Source organism: Electrophorus electricus, chromosome 19 (assembly GCF_041902795.1).
Source record: "Electrophorus electricus isolate QZ-2024a chromosome 19, ASM4190279v1, whole genome shotgun sequence".
NCBI lineage: Eukaryota > Metazoa > Chordata > Actinopteri > Gymnotiformes > Gymnotidae > Electrophorus > Electrophorus electricus.
In genome coordinates this window covers 3,235,073-3,257,500 of record NC_137515.1, presented here as the reverse complement: position 1 = coordinate 3,257,500, position 22,428 = coordinate 3,235,073, and the positions used below count along the sequence as shown (strand labels likewise).

Here is a 22,428-nt window from a genome sequence, read left to right as displayed (position 1 = left end):
ATCCAAATAAGTAATCAATTAGACTACGCAAAACTAAATACATACATTTAAAAAAAATTTTTTTTAAAAAGGATCATATTATTTCTACCCGTTTAGTAACCAAGCTCAACCCACAGCACCTCACGCTCGGTCCCGAGGCCCTCCCGGCTGAGAACCCAGCGTACAGACTCGAACCACTGCGACCTTCACTCCTAAAGCCCTCACCTGCGAGTGACGTAGTAGAAGACAGGGTTGCCATTCCTGGAGGAGCCAGCCTGGTAGAAGATGTTGAGGGTTTTCAGAGCTTTGAACTCCTCCTTCTCGTGAACCTGATGCCTGAGAACGAAAGGCAGACATCGGCCAAGGGACGACCAGGAGTGGTGCAAGTTTGATATTGACTGCATGTGCCTTGCTGGATGTTACACACATTAGTTAGGTCGCTGTTTTCAACAGGGCAAGGCGGTTTTCACAAGAGGATATTTCGCAATGAATTAATTATTAGGCTCGCAAAAGCATTTTTAAGGAATTTATTGTTATGGGCATTTGGGAATTCATAAAAATTCCTAAACACACTGACAGCGCGAGGAAAACTGGGGGGGGGGGGGGGGGGGGGGGGGCAGAAAGCGCATCGTTTAATGTGGATTCTTCCCCTTCACTTCCTGTATGTGGGATTTATTACCTGGTCATGAACTCTTCGAACTTGGAGCTGGTTAAGTTTAGGCTGGACCAGCGCGTGTCGGCCACGGGTTTGTGTTCAGGAGGGCCCAGGTAGGCCAAGAGTGTGGCCATCTTGTCGAAAGGCCTTCGCCCCACTGCTTTATGGTCCCTGCAGATCAATGGAGCTCACAATTAACAAACTGTCAGCAAAATGGCACGATCGGATTAGCAAGCAAATGCACCAATGATTTAACCCAATCTGAAAAGGTTTACAAGCGGACCGGGAAGACCGACGCACGTAAAGTTCAGACGAAATATGAAAATCTAATCATTTCAGATGCAAATGAGCACGAAGCTCACAACTGGCTTTCTTAAACAAACACAAGCCACTTTACCGCTGCGAGTGACGGCATGGAAGTCCTGCACGCAACCCCAGCATTCCAGTGTCCATGACCAGCATGGCTCTGAAATTCAGGTGACTAAATAACACAAACACTCTCCCTTCCTAATCCTAACGGGATATCGTTTCTTGCACCAATGCTGACTGATCCTATGTTGACTGACTAAAACTAGTACTTATTGTTTATTGCACTGATTGTTGTCTGTTATAGAGCTTGTATGCATTTAGCACTTCTAAGCGTCAGCCCTGATCCCTGTATTTCAACAGCATGGTAGTTCACTGGTACCTTGGAGTCTGACCTACTGTACTGGCTAGGATGTATTCTATGAGTACATGACAAACCACTGGATAAGAGCGTCTGCCAAATGCCATAAATGTAATCTGAAGCGTGACGTTTCACTGGGGACTGGTTAATGTTTGGTTGATTTAATCTGTTTGAGTCATGCTTGAGGGAAGCCTGAATTGCAGGGATTCCTGGAAAGAGTCGGTGCAGCCAACACAAGCAGCTAAGCTCTTGGCACACACTAAGACTTTGTGGGAGACACACGTGCCATGTAAAGTACACACCAGTGTCTCACTTCCTTTTGGGCTTACATAATTACATAATGAATTACATAAATAAAACTTGACAGAGCCATTTTCTTCTGCATAGTATCCTACTTAGGATAAATATATTCTTACATTGTTTTTATTGTTATTATTTTTAATAATATTGATTTTCATTGTCATCATGAGAGTTCAGATGAAAGAATACTATGTAGTGTAATTAGAATATACACGTTTAACCTAAAACAGTTTGCTCAGTGAACACATTCATTTGGGCTAAGCTCTGCCACATGATTAACTGGACAATCAGGTTTATGTGCAGGTTTATATGCATCACTTTCCGCAAACTGGCAGCAGTGGCTTTTTAATAACTATAAAACCATCTCTGTGAAATTAATCCTGCGGAGGGTGTTTGAATGTGGCATTTAAGGAGATACAAACTCTAATTTTGTCATGGTAAGACAGCCAGTGTGTGGTAGAAATGGTCTCGGAGCAGAAGGCAGTGCAATGGGTACATCTGAATAACAAAACTCCGATTCCCTAAACACTCTCGCGCCATCTCACCACATTTTGCTAATTGTCCACGCCGCTGAAACATTTGTTTTCAACATTTGTTTGCATTTGCGCCCGGTCCTGCGGGACAGAGCCTCGTCCCGCAGGGCCTCGGTGGGAGCGGGGCACACCTGTTGCTGGAGAGGTACTGGCCGATCTTCTCCTGGTTGTTCCACAGAAGGCGGTGCAGGGCCAGCACATTGCCGTCGCTGATGAAGGACAGACTGTGGTTGACCGAGTCACTGGCAGGACAGTCTGAAGCAATGTCCAGGAAGAACCTGAGGAACGGAGGCAATGACTGGCTTCTAAAAACACACGCACACAAATGCACCCGTGCACATATACGCGCACGCGCATACACGGCTCCCTGCTTTGTATGCGCCTACGTGGTGATAGTAAAATGGCAGGACATTTGACCAATTCAATTTGCAGTTTTCACTACGGGGGCTGGCCTATAGCATCCTGACTCTGATCAGTGTTCTGAAGAAGGGGCTATGGCATTATTAATAAAACACCACTGTCTGCGTACACAGGACCTTAGCCAGCTAACTTTGAATGGTGACTACAAGTGAGGCATATTGTGGCATATCTAATCCAAAAGACGTCTTTGTGGTTCCCCTTAACTAAAAATCTCACCGTGATTCAGTGAGGTCCCATAACTCCAGTTATAAATCCATTTACAACTCCACTTATTGTTGCCTGGTATAGAGCCATTATGCATTTCACACTCCTAGGCATCATCGTGGATCCCTGTGTTGTAACAATATTCTAGTTCATTGTACTCTGACCTACTGTACTGGCTAGGATGTATTCTATGAGTAAATGACAAAGCACTTCTGTAAGTCACTTTCAATAAGAGCATCTGCCAAATGACGTAAATGTAAATCTAGCCAGCAAAGAAAACCAGTATGTACATAGTTTAAAACTATAGTTGGCAGTCCTGTCTAGCCACAAGCCTGCAGCACACACACACCACTTTTATAAGTTGTAGTTGTATTATTTGCTTTTTTAAGGGGGGAGATACAGAACTGTATGCAAATAAATACCAATAGGTAGAAACTTCTGTAGCCTTAAAAACCGGATCAGGTGTTTTTGATTAAGCTTGGAACTAATAATAACAATAATAACAATAATAGATTCGATTTATAATGCATCTATCCATCTTAAGCCCAAAGCACTACAAACCAACAATCGAGACAACAAAATACAAAATATCAAAGATCCTTGGAGGCCAAACTACAAAGATGAGTTTTGCGTATCTTTTTTTAAACTGTCAAAAGTAGGGGAGTTTAGTTGATTAAGAAGGATTATTCCATAATCAGGGTGCTAAACAAAAAAGCTCTGTACTACATCATGTGAATGTGGTCTCTCACTGCGAAGAACAACAAAAAAACAACCCAAAACATAAGTTAATTTGACGTAACCTCTGACCAGATTATGCAAAAAATATGCTTGTGGCATCAGCTAAAGGACAGTGTGGTTTTATATGATAATGTTATGGACACATGACGGCTGCTAGTTTGCAAAAACCTGGCCTTAAAAGTCTTTCCTCTTACCTAATGCTAGAATCATTTTTATGCATGATATACTACACAAATGTTCCATGCTGCACAAACAACCCTTATAGTAATAGTGATTTATATAACAATTGGGTGCCAGTTGTCTGAACAACTCAGATTATAAATCCACACATTATTATTTAGCAAATGCAAGGGAAAAGTTGTTGGGAATGCAAAAAACCCTGACCAGTTATTCCTAATTACATATTCTAACGTCATGTAAACTTTGTCAGAATTCAATCGCTCTCTCTCTCCAACCACATGCATCCAGATACATAAATATTTCAGCACTCTCTGAATATCATGCGCATTTTCAGCTTGGCTTATAGAAAGGTCTATTTCTGCTGTGACAATATCTGGCAACTACCTAAACTCAGATCTTCAGAGCTTATCGGGATTCAAAGACAAGGAAAAAATGTCAAATGTATTTACAAGAAAAACTCAAGAGTTTAGAAACTGAGAACAGGGCGAGAAACGATCCACATACAAGCCAAATCAAGAAATATATCAATAAAAATACATTAACAGACTATATTAGGATAAAGTCCATTAAAAAGCCAAATATACTATAAAAATATCAAATTGGCCACAAAGCCATGAATGTCTTGGCTTGGACATTTTGCAAACAAAAAGCAGAAAATTGTGTCAATGATTAAAAACTCCATGACAAAACACGTGCAGCTAGAAGAAACTCAGAGGCCATTTGTTTCAAATCTCTCCATCCTTGTCAGCTCAAGCAGAACCACTTTACTTTGGAATTTCTAACTGCTGGGAAGTTTCGTTTACAGAACATTAGAGGAAGTTGTCAAAGCTGGTTGCAGACTTTAGGCAAACCTCCAGATAGGGTTCACTGAAAGTAAGCAGCTACTGGACAATACAAGACAGACCTTCTGTTCTGAGAGTTATGACAAATAATCTTAAAAAGGTACCGCTCCAATTAATAAAAAGATTTCAGGTGCTTCAGGGTTGAAATGCTATTTTACAGCAGCATTAAATATAACCCTAACTTGAGCGCTAAGGTTGCAAACTGAAGATGATATCTGTAATTGCTTAAGCACCTCTTTAATAAAATAAACACCAAGACAATTAATATAAGGGTCAAAAAGAAAACCATTTTAAAACACTGGGAGAAATGACTTCTATACAATAAAGTGGACAAAGACAGAGTGATTAAGTACAGTCAAGGGGATTTCACAGCATTTCTGCCATAAAAAGACAGCAAATCAAAGTAACGGCAAAATGTATACCAATTAAGTCTTTTTCTTTGCATTTCTCTATTTTAGGTTTATTTTTATTTAACGTCCCCCCCCCCCCCCAATAAGGTGAAACGTCAAGGATTGTAGTGTGCGTCACTTGCAGGGACTTGTGGGGAGTTCTGGGTGGGTGGGATGCTCGGTACCTTCTGGCCGCATCGAAATTGCTCTTCACGAAGTCGTTGAACGGCCTCATGTACTCCTCCTTCGTGAACAGCACGTGGTTGGCGATGCTCTGCAGGATCTGCGTAAACAACAGGGGTGGCAACAGGCAGACTCGCAAGGGGGTGTCCACGAACGCCCCGAGCCAGCACCCACCCCAACACAACCCCACCCCCAGCCCGAACTCGCTCTCCCACCTTGGACATAAGCTTGAGCCCACGCTCGATCCGGGGAGGGGGCTTCTTGTCCAGGATGCCTGCCTCGTACGGTGAGACGATGGCCGGGTTGATAAAGCGCAGGAACATGGCGCTGCCCACGGCGCCGATGCTGTTCTGGGGGAAGCGCTGGCTCACCACCTGAGACAGGAAACGAAGACAAAAACAAAACCCCTCAAAGACATTATATTAGGATCCGTTAACCAACAACTGACCATTGCACAAGCGGTACACGCTGCGGTTCGACTAAGCAACCGTCAGTCAAGCAACTCTAAAAAGAATTCACGCTTCGGTGTGACTGACAGAAACGTTCGCCGCTACTGTCCTGCGAAAGCGTTAGACGAGAAAAAAGGAAAGCGATGTGGTTGAAGTCAGCTGACGACGTGGTGAGAGATCACCTGTAGCTCTTAGTAGGAAGGTCAAGGTGTCGGGTGGAAATCAGTGCAAGGTAAGCCATTCTGGCAGGACACGAAAGCTCAGTCACGAAAACAAACAAACGAAACAAACACGGTTACCCACAATGCCTTTCTTCCCTCCAAAACCACAGACAGAGAACTTTCCGAAGCGGTGAGCGCACACAAACAGGGGTTGGCGGTGAGGCGCTTTTGTTGGAGGAGGGTCTTTGTAAAGTGCATCAAATGAGAGCATCAGAACGCAGAGAGGAGATTAGTAGGATGATTCCAGCTGATGTCGGCAGTGGAAAAGACGGTTTGTAATAATTTAGTCACCCGAGAGAATGCGGTGGTTTTACTCGATAAGGAGCAGTGCCGAGGGAGGAACCCCACTGAACTTACTGCTTTTTTGCTTTCCTTTTTCTCTTTAAGTGTGGCTTTATTCAGAAGAGAGTGGCATGTAGCCTACAGAACAAAGATGAGCACAAACAGGTCACAGGACTAGCTAGGACAAACACGCACACGTACGTTCAAAGAGAAACAAACGACCATGTCGCGCATGGATCCGAAATAAATACCTGGTCATCTACTGAGCACAACACATCAGTTCTATGATCACTTTAAAATTAAAGGATATTTGACATAAGATTCTCACACACACACACACACACACACACACACACACACACACACACACACACACACACACACACACACACACACACACACTATTAAACCCACACATATAACATTTAATTTACTTTAAGGGGAAAACATGCTACAGACAAACACCGGAGGCAGTGAGACAGACTGCTTGATGTTTTCAGCCCTGTGGCAAAGCACAGATGAACCCTTAGCACGCAGGGCAAACCAGGGGTCGGCATGGTGGGGGGGTGTGGGTGTGGGCGGTGTCCGACCGCCACTCCTGCCATGCCCACCTGGAAGAGGCAGTGACATACGCTCCTCAGCTGCGGCGGGAACTCGCACGAGGAGCTGGTGATGGCCAGGAAGAACCGGCTGGTCATCTGGAGAAGGTTGCGTTGGTTTTCCTCCAAGACCTCGCTGGGTTCCAGTCTGAGGAAATGGGGAAAAAAAATGAGGGGGAGTTGCCGCAAAGTTTCACTTTCAGCCACAGATGACCCCCTGCTCCCCCACACCTCCCGAGGGGAAGGTGAGGTTTTAGGCACATTTTTAGGAACTTTAAGCCCTGTGTGGTCTGGCTGGTCACTGCAGAGATGCTACCTGGTGGGATCCACTTCAAAACTGATCATCTGCCACTCGGGACCCGTGATGACCCCTCGGAGGAGGGGTTCCAGAAGCTTCTGCAGATAAGTAGCACCATAAACCTGGGGGCGGGAGATATGGGGTGAAAAAATCTGTGAGTTTGACAGATGGGCAAAAGGGAAGAGGGAGGAAGAGAGCACAGCAAGAGGTACAGCAAACATTGGAATGACCTGAGCTGCCGTCGCGCTTTGATACCTTAAAGCAAAACGTCATGATTTTACTGGCCAGGCTGTTTCCACGGAAGAGCGTCTGCATGGAGTCAGCCAGTTCCACCTCCTTGGAGAACATATTCCAGAGGAGCTGGTAGAGGAGGTGGCGGGAGTCAAACAGAGTCACCAGGACTCGCGCCAGCTCATCCTGCGGCACAAGCGAAACATCAGGAAGAAATCGGGACATCGAACAGGTACCAGCAAGATGGCCTGCTAGATATCTAGGCCAGGTTCAACTCGCAACAAACACACACAGACACACACACAAATGTATTGTATATTTCTCCAAATATTACATATGCGCATATAGCAAAGCCCATTAAATTAGTGCTGTATAGGACATATTGACTCATATGTTAACTTCTTCTTCTTCTTCTTCTTATTATTATTATTATGTTTAATTTTAGAAAACTGTTTACATTTCTAAAGCTTATTTCATATAACGGTGACATTCTAATTATAACTAAACCATCTCGTTTTGGGAAAATATTCAACAGAACATTTACATGTCCTTAAAAACCGGAATATCTAATATCCCGCCCAAAAAAAATGAAGGTTTTTGCGACTCAGCACGGACCCACTGTGAACAGGGCACTACGTTGGCCAGCGCCATGGCAATAGGAAGTTCCCCCTGGTCGCCCATCATGGTGACGAGCTCCACAAGCCTCTCGAAGCGGTCGGCCAGCACCGTCTCGGCCAGCGTGTCGAACTCCGTGCCCTGCTGCAGGATCTTGGTCAGCACCTCCATGAAGGTGGCTCGTGTCTGCAGGTCTTTGTGGTAGCCCAGACCTGGAGGGGGTCCAGAGAAGGGCAGGGCAGGGAGAAAGACAGACAAGTCTCCGAGCTGGCACGAAGGAACGTTCTCCATAGTCAGCTAGCTCAATGGATAAGTATCCCGATAGCTATCGTAATAACTATGTAGATATAGAACTTTTGTTATCCTGGGGAGACACTGCAAAACAATTCCGTACCACTGCTTTATTTTTAATAATATAAAGCCCAATACTGTTTAACAGGCATAAATAAAATATTCTTATCATTGGACTTCATTATATAGTTCCAAATAAAAACGATTCAAAAGGCTACGATGACCAAAGGTGGAATAAAACCGTAACTCTCACCGATGGAGTGCATGAGGCCGCTGTCCACGTTGGCGTTCAGCAGGTTGGACATGGCGAGCACGGTGCAGTGGCGCAGGGACGCGAGGCGGCGCGACATGCCCCGCTTGCGCCCGCCCACCTGCTGTCCGTCCTCCTCCGCCTCGCTGCAGTCGTTCAGCAGGTTCATGAACAGCGTGAAGTACCTGCAGAGAGGAAGAGGAGGACGATGAAGCCATGGGACCGGTGGGCAGGGTCGGAGGGCAGACGAGGACCTCTAGCGTCGGCTGAACAGCGCGCTCTCGTCCTACGAGGCCGGCGAGCGCCACTACACGGCGCCGCTACTTGTACGCCAACGCCGCCACCTTCTGGACTGTCTACAGCCTGCTCAACGCGGAGGAGTGAGATTAAAGTTACAAGACCAAGCCCAAAATAACCGAAAACCAGTGAGAATCAAGATAAGACATCTCTAGAATCTAGAGTGGGGGAAAAAAACAAAAAACAACAACATCATCATCATTTTGGTACTATAGCAAAGAACGTGTTGAATGTTTAAAGTGGCATGAAGATGCAGCCATAAGGGAGAAGTGTGTGCAGTTACAGGGACGGGCGCTGTCTTACTTGAGGAAGAGTTGGGACTTGGCCTCCATGAGCTCCACTCCATCTCCCTCCTCGGGCTGGAGGGGCAGACCGGCCAGCAGAGACACGACAGCCTCCATACTGGCCTGGTCCAGATCCCTGACAGATGCAAGAAGCGTCAGAGAGAACACTGGAGATACCGACACCGGCGAGAAAACGTTTTTGCCCCGTGGACACTTTTTTGCCAGGGAACCTGCAATTCCCGCCGTGATCAAGGAACGTACCTGGTCAGGCACTTGACATCGTCATCGGCCGCCTGGTTGGAGGTTCCCATCACCCAGTCCGTCAGATACTCCACCATCTTGTTCCTGAGAGGGAAGCGCGTCAGACCAGGTCCACAGGGACAAGGGCTGGGTAGAGGGTAGTGAAAGCCTCCCCCTCACCTGAACTTCATCTCCTGGCAGAAGGACAGGTCATCTCGTCGCTCCATCATCACCCCAACCAGCTGGCACAGCTTGGTCTTGATCTGGATGGCGCGAACCACGTTCCCAAGGATTCGCACATACCTGGCGAAAGATTGTCCAGACCGGCCTGAGTAAATCTCTATGAAACGGGTCAGCACACGTGACTGCTACCCAAAAATGTCTTCAAAAACGCGGTTCTTTGTAGGGTTCTTCACCTGACCAGATTCAGCATCATGGTCTCAATGCTGGCCTGCCCAAGGTGTTCAGAGCTCCCTTCCGTGTGGTTATCCAACAGGTTCTTCATTATTGCAATGGTCTGCTCTACAAACTGGGTGTTGGTCTCATTGATGGGCACCTGAAAAAGAAAGAGTGGAAGCACCGGTCAGGAGAAGTTGGACTGCGAGGAGTTGAACCGGTACAGTGTTCTCGAGCTCTGCTGTGGTGTGTTAACAATCCCACCGCATTTGCTGCTCTGTGATGGAGGAAGGCTGGAGGTTGCTCACCGGGCCCTGGGCGTCAAAGAACCGACTGATGCTATTCTTCAGCTTGGTGAAGAGCATGGGATAAAGGGCAGGGCTTAGCTCCAGCCCCACCAGGTCCTTCACGTTATTACGGATCTGCAGGCCCTTCTCATGACTGCACACCATGAGCGAGAGCAGGCGGTCCAGGAAGCGGCTGAGGGGCGTCTCGGCGTTGCCCTCACACGAGACCATGGAGATCATGGAGCTCTTGCGTTCGCTCAGGGGCCCCATAGGGGGGCTGTAGGTGGCCGGGCCAGGGGGGTTGCGTTGCTGCAGGCACACCCCGCCCATCGCACATAGGAAGCCCGTCATGTTGATCCATTCCTGAGGGAGGACCGAGGAATCAGGATTGTTTTTCCAACACAACATAACAAGTATGTGTTATGTTTATTCATCAACAGTGTTAAATGTATACAAATGTCCTACCTGACAATCTTCTAGCTTCGTTTTTGGGTGGTTGAGTATTAATTTGGTGGCATGCTCCCATTTTGCATGCGTGTCCTCCCAGGCCTGCAAAAACATTACTATTAAGGCAATTATGCTTATGGTAATTACAAACACAATTAGCATAATATGCATATATTCAAATTGGTACTGCAAATTTCTGAAATCTTTGTTTGCATTTACTTTTAATTGTTTTAAAGGTTTGGGCACATGCTTGTTTTGCGCACGTTTGCTGAGAAAGGCTTGGTTATGCATCGTTTACACTCAGCTCTCTGGAACTTTATGGCATTTTTTTTGACACACACTGTGGGACTGGGCAGGGCACCTCGCTGCAGGTACTGATGTCGCAGTTTCATTTGCAATTTCCTGCCTCCCCCTTCCCAGTTTAACATTTCAACTTAAAAAAAACAACAACATTTCAACTAGTGGCACCAAGAGGAGTGTTAGTCTCAGCTTCTTTCATAAAAGTACTTATATTTATGTTCTGTTTAGAAGAGACAGTTTAGAAACTGAAACGGTGAATGTGGGTCTACCTGACTAACAGACCAAAAAGGGGGAATATGGGAGGGGTTGTCTGGACAAAACACACTTTGTAAAAACAAGACCAATTTTCTGCACATGCATACATGTCAACTTTTTACTATTTTAGAAAAATGAATCCCACGTGTGCATCAGAAATGACATCGATTTCACATTTTCTTCTGCACTGTGCAGAAATCAAGTATGGTTCACTTACAAATTAGCATACACTTCAAGGGTTGCCTGGACATTTGCATGTCACACTACACCACTATTCCAAAGAAGATAATGTAAAGCAGAACTTAAATCATGAAAATGTGGTTTCTGTTGACATACCGAGGGCAGACAGGGATTAAGGAGCTGGTTATAACAAAAGGACGCCACGTTGCAGCGAACTGATTTTAAAAAGTAATGGGCTCCAGTCAATGGCTCCGTTACAGGGGAACAGTGGGGGCCTCACCTCAGTGTTACCGGGTGTAGGATGCTCGGTCCTCCTCAGTAAAGCCATCACCCTCTTCTGTAGGGCTGAGCGACCTGGAGGAAAAGAAACACACACACACACACACACACACACACACACACACACACACACACACACACACACACACACACACACACACACACACACACACACACACACACACACACACACACACACACACACACACACCCTTGGGAAAAAAAAGTTGACAGGCAAACAGGTAGCACACAGAGAGAGCTATTGCTGCCCTCTTCTGGACATCCATAATTTCACACTCAATAAGACCTTACCATACAACTGATTTCCTTCCTCCTTTATGTAAGCTTTACAAAAGCATGTGTGTGAACTTCACAAGACGTACCTGTGGCCATCAAGTTGCTGACAGAGGCGAACTCCATGAAGGTATTGTAGTTGGGCAGGACGGTCTGTACTGGCACCTCATCCACGCCGCACCGGACATCGGCCTCTTCGCACAGGTAGCGGAAACAGGACATGGTCACCAGCACAGCTTCCATGTCTGGGCTCCACAGGAACATGTAAAGGCAGACCTCCAGCTTGTCCTGTGCCTGCCGGCAGTTGGAAATGGCGCTACCCACTGTGGCACGCTCCTGTTGTGCAACGAGAGAAGAGGGGGCAGCTCTAAAATGCGGCTCGGTTACAGAGCCAGACAAGTCAGGAGGTCAGAGGACAGGCAGGAGGTCGGAGGGCAGCTCACTTTGTTCCGGAGGAGGAACTTGTTCCTGGAGATGAGAATCTCCCGGAGCCACTTCAGGATCTCGGTGCTGTTTATCAGCTGATGGCCAATCAGCCTCGTGCAGATGGATAAGAGGACCTCGGAGCTAAAGGGCAAAACACACAGGATAAAGTGTTGGGTTAGAAGACCACCACGAAGTTTGGAGTTTGGGCAGGGCTCGGCACCCATCAGGAATCGTTTTGGAAGCAGGTCCTAAATGTGGGCCACCTGAGAAGGCCCACTATGAGTACCATTCAAAACCAGGGAAGAGAATAGGGACTAGGACCCAGTATCCAAATCATCCATTCTTAGGGTTCCCACTCTTCCCACAAACTCCTTGACTTTTCGTCTGACTTTTACTGACCAAGAAATGCTGAATTTCCATGACCAGCATTTGCTGAAGCAGCTCTAAAGTAACCTGTATAAGCATAACTGCCATATTTGTTAGAACTGTCACCGTTTCCTGACAGCAGCAAATGAGACAGACTCTTCTGGCTCCAGCCAGTCCTGCTAATTCCAGCACCCAAATCAAATCAACCAATCAGACCCAGGACGAGTGTCTGACGAAGTGTCGATCACTGCTCGTGCGTGCGCATGCCGTCACTCAGTCAAAACTCGACCAGTAAGCAGCTTCGGGAGCGGCACAAAAGCAGTGGTGGATAAACCACCACCGCCAATTAAAAAAACTGTCTATCTCTGCCTTGCAAGCAATAACTTGCATGACAAAGATAAATCAAGCTACAAAGAAAGAGTTGGACCGAACCCGAGATAAAACGGGGATAAACATCAGCGCGGCTTTTTAGAGGAGGAAAGAGATGCAGGACCAGAAAGGATTCAAAACCGAAGACGAGTTAGCCTTATTTCTGCACGACACGTAACGCTAGCTAACTAAATACCTCGCGTTAATTTTAAATTCGATTATTGAAAAATAAAATTAAGCACAACGCCATGACAGTAATGGCTACAGTAACATCTTTCATTTGAGTGTTGCAGTGGGGCTAACATTAGCTTGTTTCTGATGGAAAATAAATTCAAAAGATGCTACTAACAAAATTCCCTGATATTCCATGATTTGACCCAATGATCCAATCCCCTGACTTTCCATGGTCTGTGACCTGTTCCATGAGGTACTGTAGTATATTCCACTCAGCATTCCCATGCTACCTGATGTCCCAGAAGGTCTCCATGGGAGCGTCTGGATTCCACAGCTCAATGGTCTCGGGTTGATGCAGGACCAACAAAGCCTTCCAAAGACAGAACATGGGGTTATTGTCTAGTAACGTGCCACAACCAAAGCTATGCTGAATTAACCACAATAAAACACAAACAAACAAAAACAACTGTGACCCTAAAGGGCTATGCCTTAACTAATATCCCTCAAAGAATTGTTTTAATTGTTTAGCTTGATATGAGTTTTATTTAACTTCTATATATCTGGACACAACATTTCCCCCTCTGTTCTACATCTTCTTCCGCTTGCCTTGAAGCGGAAGGCTTGGGGGGGGGGGGGGTTGCCTCACCTCCATGGCTTCCTGGGAAATGTCGCCCATGTTGGCGAGAGGCACCAGCTGCACGAGGCCTTTGATGAGCTCGGCTGTGCTACTTTGCATCTCCGGGCCCTGCTTGCCTGGGTTCTGGTTTGTAAGGGAGGTGGTACACGCCAGTTACGGTGGGACTTCACATCATCGCTGGCACTGCTAATAACAACGGGAACTATCTGGGCCAACACCTAGTGTGTTCACAGCTAGCTATACTGAATAACAATCCTTTAAATTACTGCAAAAAAACAACCGTTTACTGCAAGTTCTGAATATCATTGAAATAATATGAACATACGAAATCACATAATTCAGGATCTTAACCATCAGATACTAGCACGTAAAACGTAAAAACAAACGTGCTCACGTGTAGCATTAGCTTGGGGTCAGCATGGATGAGCTTGACCAAGGCAAGCAGCAGGTACTTATGACTCCTGATGTCCAGGTCTGTAGTCTTGTCTTTGAACTTACGACTGGTCATCATCTCCTTTATTGTCAGACTCTAGTGATGGGGGGGATTAAAAACCAACTTCATACTAGCAAAAAAAGAAAGATCTTTGCACCTGTTATCCTGATTTCTCAGGCACTAATACAACAGCCGTATTACACCAAGAAATCAATCAACTCACAAAGACCATCAAAACATGGTGGTGTGATGTGCACGCATCAGATTCTTGGACAGCAATGAATGTTCAAATCAAAGTCTAATTAATTTGCATACTACTTTTAAAACAACTGTGTGTGCACACATGCCTCTCCAGAGTCATGTGCTGTGGCGTGCGTTGGTGTCACCAGTCAAGCAGCTTTGTGTGTGTGTGTGTGTGTGTGTGTGTGTGTGTGTGTGTGTGTGTGTGTGTGTGCGTGCGCGTCTGTCTCTCACCGGAGTCATGCGCGGAGGTGTGTGTGTGCTGCAGCCCAGTGCTATGCGGCCCAGCGCCTCGGCGAACATGATGCGCAGCTCACCGGAGTAGCAGTACACGGTGTCGATCTTAGGCCACCAGTCCAGCGGGGACTAGAGCAGGAAAGAAGATAGTGAGCCTGTGGCTCCAACGCTCCAACGGCCTCAGCCGCACGCGGGGGACTTACGTTCGTGATGATTCTGTGCAACGAGTTCACCAGTACAAAATGGAAGGTGGGTGGTGATGATGGTGTCAGGCAGACCTGTATGAGGAAAGGAGAACAAACACACACACACACACACACACACACACACACACACCTTACAAAGAGACAGATGGAGCAGCAAGGACAACTCTACATCAGTAAGCTTTCCAAAACCTTTTTATGACAAGAAATGTCCTCCGAATGCAGTGCGGTTAACGCCCGTCTCTAACGTTGCAACTTTGCGGTGCTACGCGTGCTCAGAGCTGCTATAGTCCTGGAGGTGCAGTGGGCCGCGCAGACAAAGAGGTGGTGTCGGTATGGCTCCCAAACCTTGAACTGCTGGTTGTTGTGTGGGTTGATGCGGAAGCAGGAGACAAAGCAGTCGATCATCAGGTCCATGTCGGCACTCTGGCTGCCCGCACCACGCGAGAACGGCTTCGCCGGGTTGAACAGGAGCGTCTGCGGGGGATAGACAGCAGGTCAATGACACCTGGGAGCAAAACACACCTCTGACATGGTTAACAGCATGTGAACCTGAGCTGGTTACTTGTTGACTCTGATAAATAATATAAAATCAGCTTTTGGTACAATACATCCATGGCAGGGTGACCATATTCTGGTTCTCAAAAAAGAGAAGGGGGTGGGGGATGACTTTTTTTGGTCCCCCCCCCCCCCCCCAAAAAAAGGACATGTCCAGGAAAATGAGGACGTATGGTCTCCCTAATCTATGGTTATGTGGTTGTTGTGTTTCCCTCACAGGCTCTTATGTGGACTTGCATGTGGCGAGCACTTAATCTAACGACAAACGACTAAACAACATGCACACTGGCTTCTGTGAGGGAACGACACCCAGTCCGAACACCGTGCAACGGCTGGCCAGTGGGGAGATTAGGGGTCACAGACCTTCAGGTCCACCACGATGGACTGCACCAGGAGGAAGATGACGGAGTGATCCTCCCAGTTGATGTAGGTGGAGGCCTTGCAGAGCTTGACGCAGGCGATGGCCGCACTCTCCGTCAGCTGCTTGCCGCTGCCGTGACCGGCCAGAGCTTTGCGCAGATTCTCCAGAAACAGTTTCTGAACGGAGCGAAGAGCAGGGTTCAGCCTTACTTAACCATCCATAGCGTGCTGGGCGCGAGGTGACGTGAAGGTTACGCAAGAGCTAATGGATATTCACAGAACATGGGCTAAATGCACAGAGTCCGAGTGTGTGTGTGTGTGTGTGTGTGTGTGTATGTGTGTGTTGTGTTGACCTTGTTGACCCTGGTCTCCTCCACGGGCTCTCGGGACAGCTCCTGTGTGATGCTGGGACTGAGGATGAGGAGAATGATCTGGAGAGGCCAAACAGCAGCCTTCCTCTTCGCACTCTCAGCAAAGCTGTCCACCAGGTCAAAGAGTTTCTCCGCGCAGTCTGACGCGCGCCCACACGGGAGGGAATGCAATTATATGCACTTCATATATAGTTCATACAAACCAAACTATTCAGTAGTGTCACACATGATTAAGACCGAGACAGGTAACAGTCCTCACCGGCCATATCGGTCTGGGGTCTCTGGTACAGCGTTGTAAACTCATCTGGGTAGTTCTCCACCCAATTCCAGAACGCCTTCACGCACACAGGCACGCGCACACACAAACAGTAAATATATGCTCAGGTTTTAAATGACATTATTGGCTCTATTTTTACAGCTTAATAAACAGGAAAGTAAACAGCAGTTCTTGAGCACTTCTCTACTACGTGTCTAGTCACAGTGCGGCTCAGGCAGGACATGCATCTGTTTCACACTGCAATAATCATCTCATTCCCCTCCTTTGTTTTAAAGATACTCAAAAGAGAACAGCAAAAGTAGAAATAAAGTAGATATGGTAGGCATCCCAAGACCCTACCATACCCAACACTCCAGATGATGACCACACGGGAGCCGTTAGCTGCAGCCACCACTTGAGGGCGGCAGAGAGCCCCGAATTAGTCCAACTGATGTCTGGAGGAAGACAAAGTGGCAGGAAGGAACTTGCCTTTTCAAGACTGCAGATGACGCTCAACTGTGCCGGCTTCTTCAGGGCTTTAAATTTGAACACGGTTTCTACAGGAGAGAAGGAAATGTGCTTTTCACACAAACAAGGTCAAATCCCTGGCAGCCAACCTTTACCCGTTCTGCCTTCTTTTTACAAACGCAGACGACAGACACTGTATGGGTACAAAGGGGAATACCATTATGCACATCCTCGACAAAGAGTATGCCCGAGTTTAAACTGGACCCGGCCGGCCTGGTAAAGTCATCTGCAGTGCTGAGCCGTCGTCAGCATTCTGCATTCCAGCAGCAGGACAAACAGCGGACAGCTACCGATAACTGTCCATGAAACACAGTAAAGGGGAAAAAAATAAAATAAAAATCACACACACCTTGCAGGAGTCTTTTGAGCTTGGAGCAGTCCACGTTAATGTAACGGATGAGCTCGATGTCATGGACATCTACCGTGTCCTCCGAACACACCGTCAACTCCTGTAACCTGCAGCCATGGACAATGCAGGTCACTTCACCTTCATTGGCAGCTAAAGCACATACAGTATTTACATTTATGGCATTTAGTTGACGCTTTTATCCAAAGCAACTTAACTACTTGAGCAACTGCGAGTTAAGGGTCTTGCTCAGGGGCCCCAACAGTGGCAATTGGACGACTGTGTGGCTTGAGCCGGCAAACTTGTGAGTACTAGTAGAGTCCAACTCCAGTGCCGTAGCCATACGTTAAGACATGCCGAAGCGGAATTCCAATGCCATTTACAACGATCTTCTACCTAGAACAGTGTGACCAGACAACGCCTGGTGGAGCGAACGTCGCATGAGACCGAACACTGAGCGCAGTGGAGACGGGGCCAGCACCCTCTACAGGCAGAGATCGCATTTCTCTCTGTGTATCCCGTTGGCGGCGGAATGGCCGACGTGAGAGGGCTTGTCGTGCCCGTCTGCGTGAGACTTAGTCCTGACGACCCGCCGCCAGGTGTCCGGGGCCGTGGGCACGTCAGCTGACGGCGAACCCCTCGCATGCTCTGAGCGTGAGACGAGCCAGTCGTCGAACCCGTTACCTTGTGGAGATCCGGCTGAAGACGGCGTTGAAGTTGTTGCAGCTGAGGGAGAAGAGCACCCCTGAGGCAGAGCTGCGCAGCTCTGTGGCATACTGGTTGCCTTCCCTGTACGTGTGGATGAAGTGACAGATCTCTGGAAGCAGCTGTTTCACCAGCATGGTCTCATCCAGACGCATACTGTCCTTCTGTTGCTAGAAAGAGAAAGAAAAACGAGAGACAGTTCTCACAACCAGTGCTGTTCATATTCTGCATACGTTCAACCCAGGACCAGAGGTCCAGCAACCAATAGCCCATCATTTCCATGAGCCAAACTCATTCACGGAGCCAAGCTGCAATCGCAGTGGGACAAGAAGTGAGGTGCGGAAGAGAAGGAGACAGACAAAGTGAGACAAAGCGAGACAGACGGCACAAGTGTGAGAGATTAGTCAGTCTCCGGTCCCAAGGCCCTCTCCTCCTGGTGAAGAACGTGTCGGGGGAGAAGCAGCAGAGGAACGCACAGGAGCCACTTGGTTTGAGTCAGAATGAGGGTCCAGCAGGACGGGGAAGCGTTGATGGTCTCGGGGTGAACCAAGAGGACGAGGGCACCTGCGGCTGTCGGCCAAACAGACGCAACGAAAATGTCATTTACAGCAGCAGCCACTCAGCTTTTAACCACACCCCCTACCCAAAACACCGCTCTTTCTACAGTGTGTAGAAACGTCTGGCCAGGCAGTGATCTTCTGAAGTGTGGGATTACATACAGCACATTCCCCTGGGTCTGTGTAAAGTCAGGGCGTTGTCGGTAGCTCCGGCCTGACCTCGGTAAACAATATCCAACATCGCTTCTGTCTGGTGTCGCAGGGAGTGCGCGTCACACCTGGGGACTTTTGTTTGGGCTACACGGATCCAAATGAAGCAACAGCTGGGGAGGCTAACACAGCAAAAACAGCTTCTCCTCCAACAGCAATCGGAAGCTTATTTTAAACCCCATTTTAAACCCACTCTTTAGAAAGACAGGTGTGTATTCTTCATCTTGCATCAGATTATTTTAAATCGGTTAGGAGCGACCAAAATTCTCATCACAAAACAATGCCAGGCTCAAAAAATAAATAAAAAGAAAAAGGGTGTGATCACTTACGGTCGAGTCGAAAGACAACTTGGGATAAAGACTAACAGTCCTTGAGACATACGGTATGCTGAAGAGATGGTAACAAGGGAGACGCCGAGACGGCATGTTCAGCACCGCTCCAGAGGGAGGGACCACCGCTCCAGGGGGAGGGACCACGGCGCCGAGACGGCATGTCCAGCACCACTCCAGGGGGAGGGACCACGGCGCCGAGACGAAATGTGCAGCACCGCTCCAGGGGGAGGGACCACGGCACCGAGACGGCATGTCCAGCACCACTCCAGGGGGAGGGACCACGACACTGAATGGGCATGTCCAGCACCGCTCCAGGCAGCAGGAGCACATCCCAGTGGAAGCTGGGTTAGCACTACTGCATGACAAGGAAGCACCTGCGAAACTCATCTACTTCAGGCAGTTAAAGCACGTCTCCCAGGGCCATGGAGACCTCAGGAAGGGACAGAACAGGAAGGAGGGGGAGGAGGGAGAGACAGGGAGAGTGAGAGAGAGAAAGAGTATAGGACGTAATTGGACGAAGGGTTGGAAGCAGCTTACCCCAGCGAGACACTTCTCCAGCGTGTCCAGGATGATGAGCTGGGACAGATAGAGGTTCTTCTCTGCCACCTCTCCAAATATTCTCTGCGAGAGAAGGACGAGAGCGGGTCAGAAACCGGAGCAAGACCGGGCCATGCTCTTCCGCTGCTAACCCGCTAGCGTCCGACGACCTGGCGGCGCCGAGTATCTCCCCAAAAAGTCCCGAGGCCCACAGCAAGGCAACTGCTAGCCCGCGTTGCTAGCGGCCACTGGCCTCCTCCATTTTCTGAACCCCCCAATCCCGAGCAACTGAAAAAATGATGTTCAATGGACAACACAGAGGCACTACAGCATTAGAGGCAGTAAGCATGTTGAACCTAAGGCCCAAAACACTGTTGCTATGACAACTCGTCCACTCTCAACGGTGAATATGCAGCTACATATATGTGAATTGTATGCATTTAGAAAAATCACCGCTCCTAAAACATCCGGGATCTTGATGGCTTGGTGTTCAGTATTAAGCACTTGGGACTTTAAATCTATGAAGGATGAGATCACTGACACAGGCATGGACAACTCGAGAGGAAAGAGAAACAACAGAATGAGGTTTAAGAGAAGAAAACTCTCACCATGTTGTTCACGTTCTTCAGTATGCTGGTGAGGCCGCTTATGACCAGGGAGAACTTGTACTTGGAGATGTTGATGAGACATTCCCTGTTGTGCTCGGTGCTGACTTTGGTGTGAGTGTTCTGGTGTCCAACTTTGACCGGAAGCTAGATGTTTAAAAAAAAGGAGGGGGGGGGGACAAAAAAAAAAAAAAAAAGAACTGATCACTGAGGAAGAACCTGAGCTGGGTGTCCCTGACTCACGGCAACTCCCGAGCATCACGAAGGCTCCGTGCACCATTCCACCTGATCACTACATATTTATCTTCTAATCATTTAGCACCCAGGCTGGGTGGGGGCAACTTTCTCCAACTGCCGTCTGGGTTCGGGAGCCTGTCCCGTCAAGATCCGGCTGCTTGGTGGAGGACCCCCAGCTGGGGGGGGGGGGGGGGGGTAGCGATCAAGACCCACTGGGGAGGCAGGGAGGCAAAGGGGTGGACAAATGACCATACCGTGTGTGATAACCTCCCTAGCCAGAGGCATGAGACAAGGAGAATAAACATGAGGATATGGGAGAAGAGAAAGAAAGGAGGAAATGAGAAGAAGTATGAGAGCGAGAGGAGGCCTAGGGGCCGAGAGGGACCCTAGGCCTGCCAGACACCCCAACCCCAGAAACACAGAACGGAAACGGCAATCTCCAAGACAGGAACACACATGCAATTCCTTCCTCTCTCTCTCTCTCACTCACAAACACACACACACACACACACCCCATGTTGACATCCGTATTCACGCCAGGCCAGCAGACACAGGGCCACTTTGTTTTTGTGGGGCGAATTCAAAATTCCCTTTAGGCTGCCGCCAAGATCCTTTCCTTGTGGGTACTTTGGCAAAAGCCACTGTGGTGGCAGAGACCAGACGGGAAGAGTTCATGTCCCTACACCCAGAGAGGGACAGTTGTGAAGAGAGTGACTGCAACAGCTCGGCAGCCGGATCAACTCAAGACTTCAAGCAGTCAGATGCATACACTGCGGGCTAGTGTCCCTAGACGACCCCCGCCCAAGTTCCACCACCCATCCCACACCCCCTCATGGTTGCAGTAGCTACAGACAGTGGTAGCTCTCAAAGAGTAGCAAACAGTGGTGCGTATGTGCTTACTCAAATCACTGCCCTTACACCCATGCTTACCAACACTGTTTCATTACCTCTTAATTAAGCTGTGGATTTAGTTTACCTGTACATCTTCCCCATAATCAAGCTACTGAATCACATTTTCAGAAACGTCGGTTTCTACAAAATCGGGAAGCAAAATAATTGTTGGTTGATTACGAAGTGTGCGGTTTTATTTTCTTATTTCAATCTGATGGCACAACTCGCAGTGCATGTGCACTGACGCAGGTATGCTGAGCTCTGAAGGACTTCAAAAGCACTGCTATGTGCTGCTTGTCAACCACTGGAGAGGATCTTAAATATGACAATTTAATGATTTAAAAAGAAAACAGAGGGATATTACGCGTGACATGAAAAATGTACTCTTCATTCACAGTATTTACATGCTAGATTTCAAAGGGGCAAAGAGCTGGTTTCAGTCACACTACAGCCAACAGGCCGAAATCCTATTTTGCGATAATCTGGCGCTAAAACCAGGCTTAGCATTAAGATGTGGTACTGATCTTTCTCAGGCTTTCATTAAGTGCTAACTAGCCACACCCTGGCAAAGACTGACAGTCACCCAGAGAACAGGAAGGTCAACCACACCCTGCAACCGTTAAACACATCCACATCCATTGGCCTGCAGTAGGAGAATGTTAATTAGCTCAATTAAATATTGATCGACCTTAATCTGGTGACACAGGCAGCCAAGACAGCTGCAGCACCCACATTAACCAAACACCTTGATGGCCCTGGGAAATGAAGACAGATCTCAAGAATTTAAGGACATTCGACATCTCGACCCTGGAGGTACTTACGTCCCCGGTCTGAGGAGCGAATCACATTCGGAGTTACCTGCTATATGAGCTCATGCTGCAACTACAGCTCACCAGCACAGGTTGACCTGAAGTTCATTAGCATATTTCACATACAACAGGTGGTCACTACAAAACAGGAGGCTTGTGGTCACAGCTCAGTTGCAGCTCAATAGACCCAGAACAGGAAACATTAGTGTCTTTGAGGAAGGGCAACCTGATCAGCACATGGCATCTCCGCCTACAGGTACCACAGTAGAATGTTCCTTTTTTAAAAGGGTGAATGGTAAAGACACGCTTCCTCGTCAACACACCTTTGTGGGGCCCACATGGGCTGGTGGGTGTCTACATGTGCAAAGGGTTTTTATCAAAAAGAAAGCAAATTTTGTTTAAAGTGTAGCCAAATTGCTCTTTTCTGAAAACCGACATTAAATGATTAACTTTTGA

General features: G+C 47.7%; 2 protein-coding genes across 3 annotated transcripts in view; one reads left to right on the top strand and one right to left on the bottom strand.

Annotated features, from left to right (window-relative positions):
- LOC118242872 (uncharacterized) overlaps positions 1–184 on the top strand; it is a 4,940-nt gene extending 4,756 nt beyond the window's left edge. The window contains exon 2 of the mRNA XM_035535822.2: positions 1–184. This exon is cut by the window's left edge and continues 1,542 nt beyond it. The gene's annotated coding sequence lies outside the window, so the exon portion shown is untranslated.
- Positions 1–22,428, bottom strand: part of nf1b (neurofibromin 1b) — a 54,622-nt gene that overhangs the window by 30,741 nt on the left and 1,453 nt on the right. For both annotated transcript variants that reach the window (XM_035535819.2, XM_035535820.2), the window contains exons 2-35: positions 20,039–20,182; positions 19,431–19,514; positions 17,774–17,964; positions 17,093–17,199; positions 16,705–16,772; positions 16,219–16,294; positions 15,942–16,099; positions 15,592–15,765; positions 15,019–15,147; positions 14,671–14,745; positions 14,465–14,596; positions 13,952–14,086; positions 13,567–13,680; positions 13,211–13,290; positions 12,029–12,152; positions 11,675–11,921; positions 11,293–11,366; positions 10,296–10,379; positions 9,852–10,193; positions 9,564–9,703; positions 9,328–9,450; positions 9,169–9,252; positions 8,927–9,043; positions 8,330–8,511; positions 7,786–7,997; positions 7,195–7,356; positions 6,958–7,061; positions 6,654–6,789; positions 6,118–6,180; positions 5,306–5,464; positions 5,093–5,190; positions 2,266–2,412; positions 659–805; positions 205–315 (exon numbers count right to left, since the gene is read on the bottom strand). In XM_035535819.2, the coding sequence (XP_035391712.1) occupies positions 205–315; positions 659–805; positions 2,266–2,412; positions 5,093–5,190; positions 5,306–5,464; positions 6,118–6,180; positions 6,654–6,789; positions 6,958–7,061; positions 7,195–7,356; positions 7,786–7,997; positions 8,330–8,511; positions 8,927–9,043; positions 9,169–9,252; positions 9,328–9,450; positions 9,564–9,703; positions 9,852–10,193; positions 10,296–10,379; positions 11,293–11,366; positions 11,675–11,921; positions 12,029–12,152; positions 13,211–13,290; positions 13,567–13,680; positions 13,952–14,086; positions 14,465–14,596; positions 14,671–14,745; positions 15,019–15,147; positions 15,592–15,765; positions 15,942–16,099; positions 16,219–16,294; positions 16,705–16,772; positions 17,093–17,199; positions 17,774–17,964; positions 19,431–19,514; positions 20,039–20,182 (4,523 nt within the window). The remainder of the gene's footprint in view (positions 1–204; positions 316–658; positions 806–2,265; positions 2,413–5,092; positions 5,191–5,305; positions 5,465–6,117; positions 6,181–6,653; positions 6,790–6,957; positions 7,062–7,194; positions 7,357–7,785; positions 7,998–8,329; positions 8,512–8,926; positions 9,044–9,168; positions 9,253–9,327; positions 9,451–9,563; positions 9,704–9,851; positions 10,194–10,295; positions 10,380–11,292; positions 11,367–11,674; positions 11,922–12,028; positions 12,153–13,210; positions 13,291–13,566; positions 13,681–13,951; positions 14,087–14,464; positions 14,597–14,670; positions 14,746–15,018; positions 15,148–15,591; positions 15,766–15,941; positions 16,100–16,218; positions 16,295–16,704; positions 16,773–17,092; positions 17,200–17,773; positions 17,965–19,430; positions 19,515–20,038; positions 20,183–22,428) is intronic.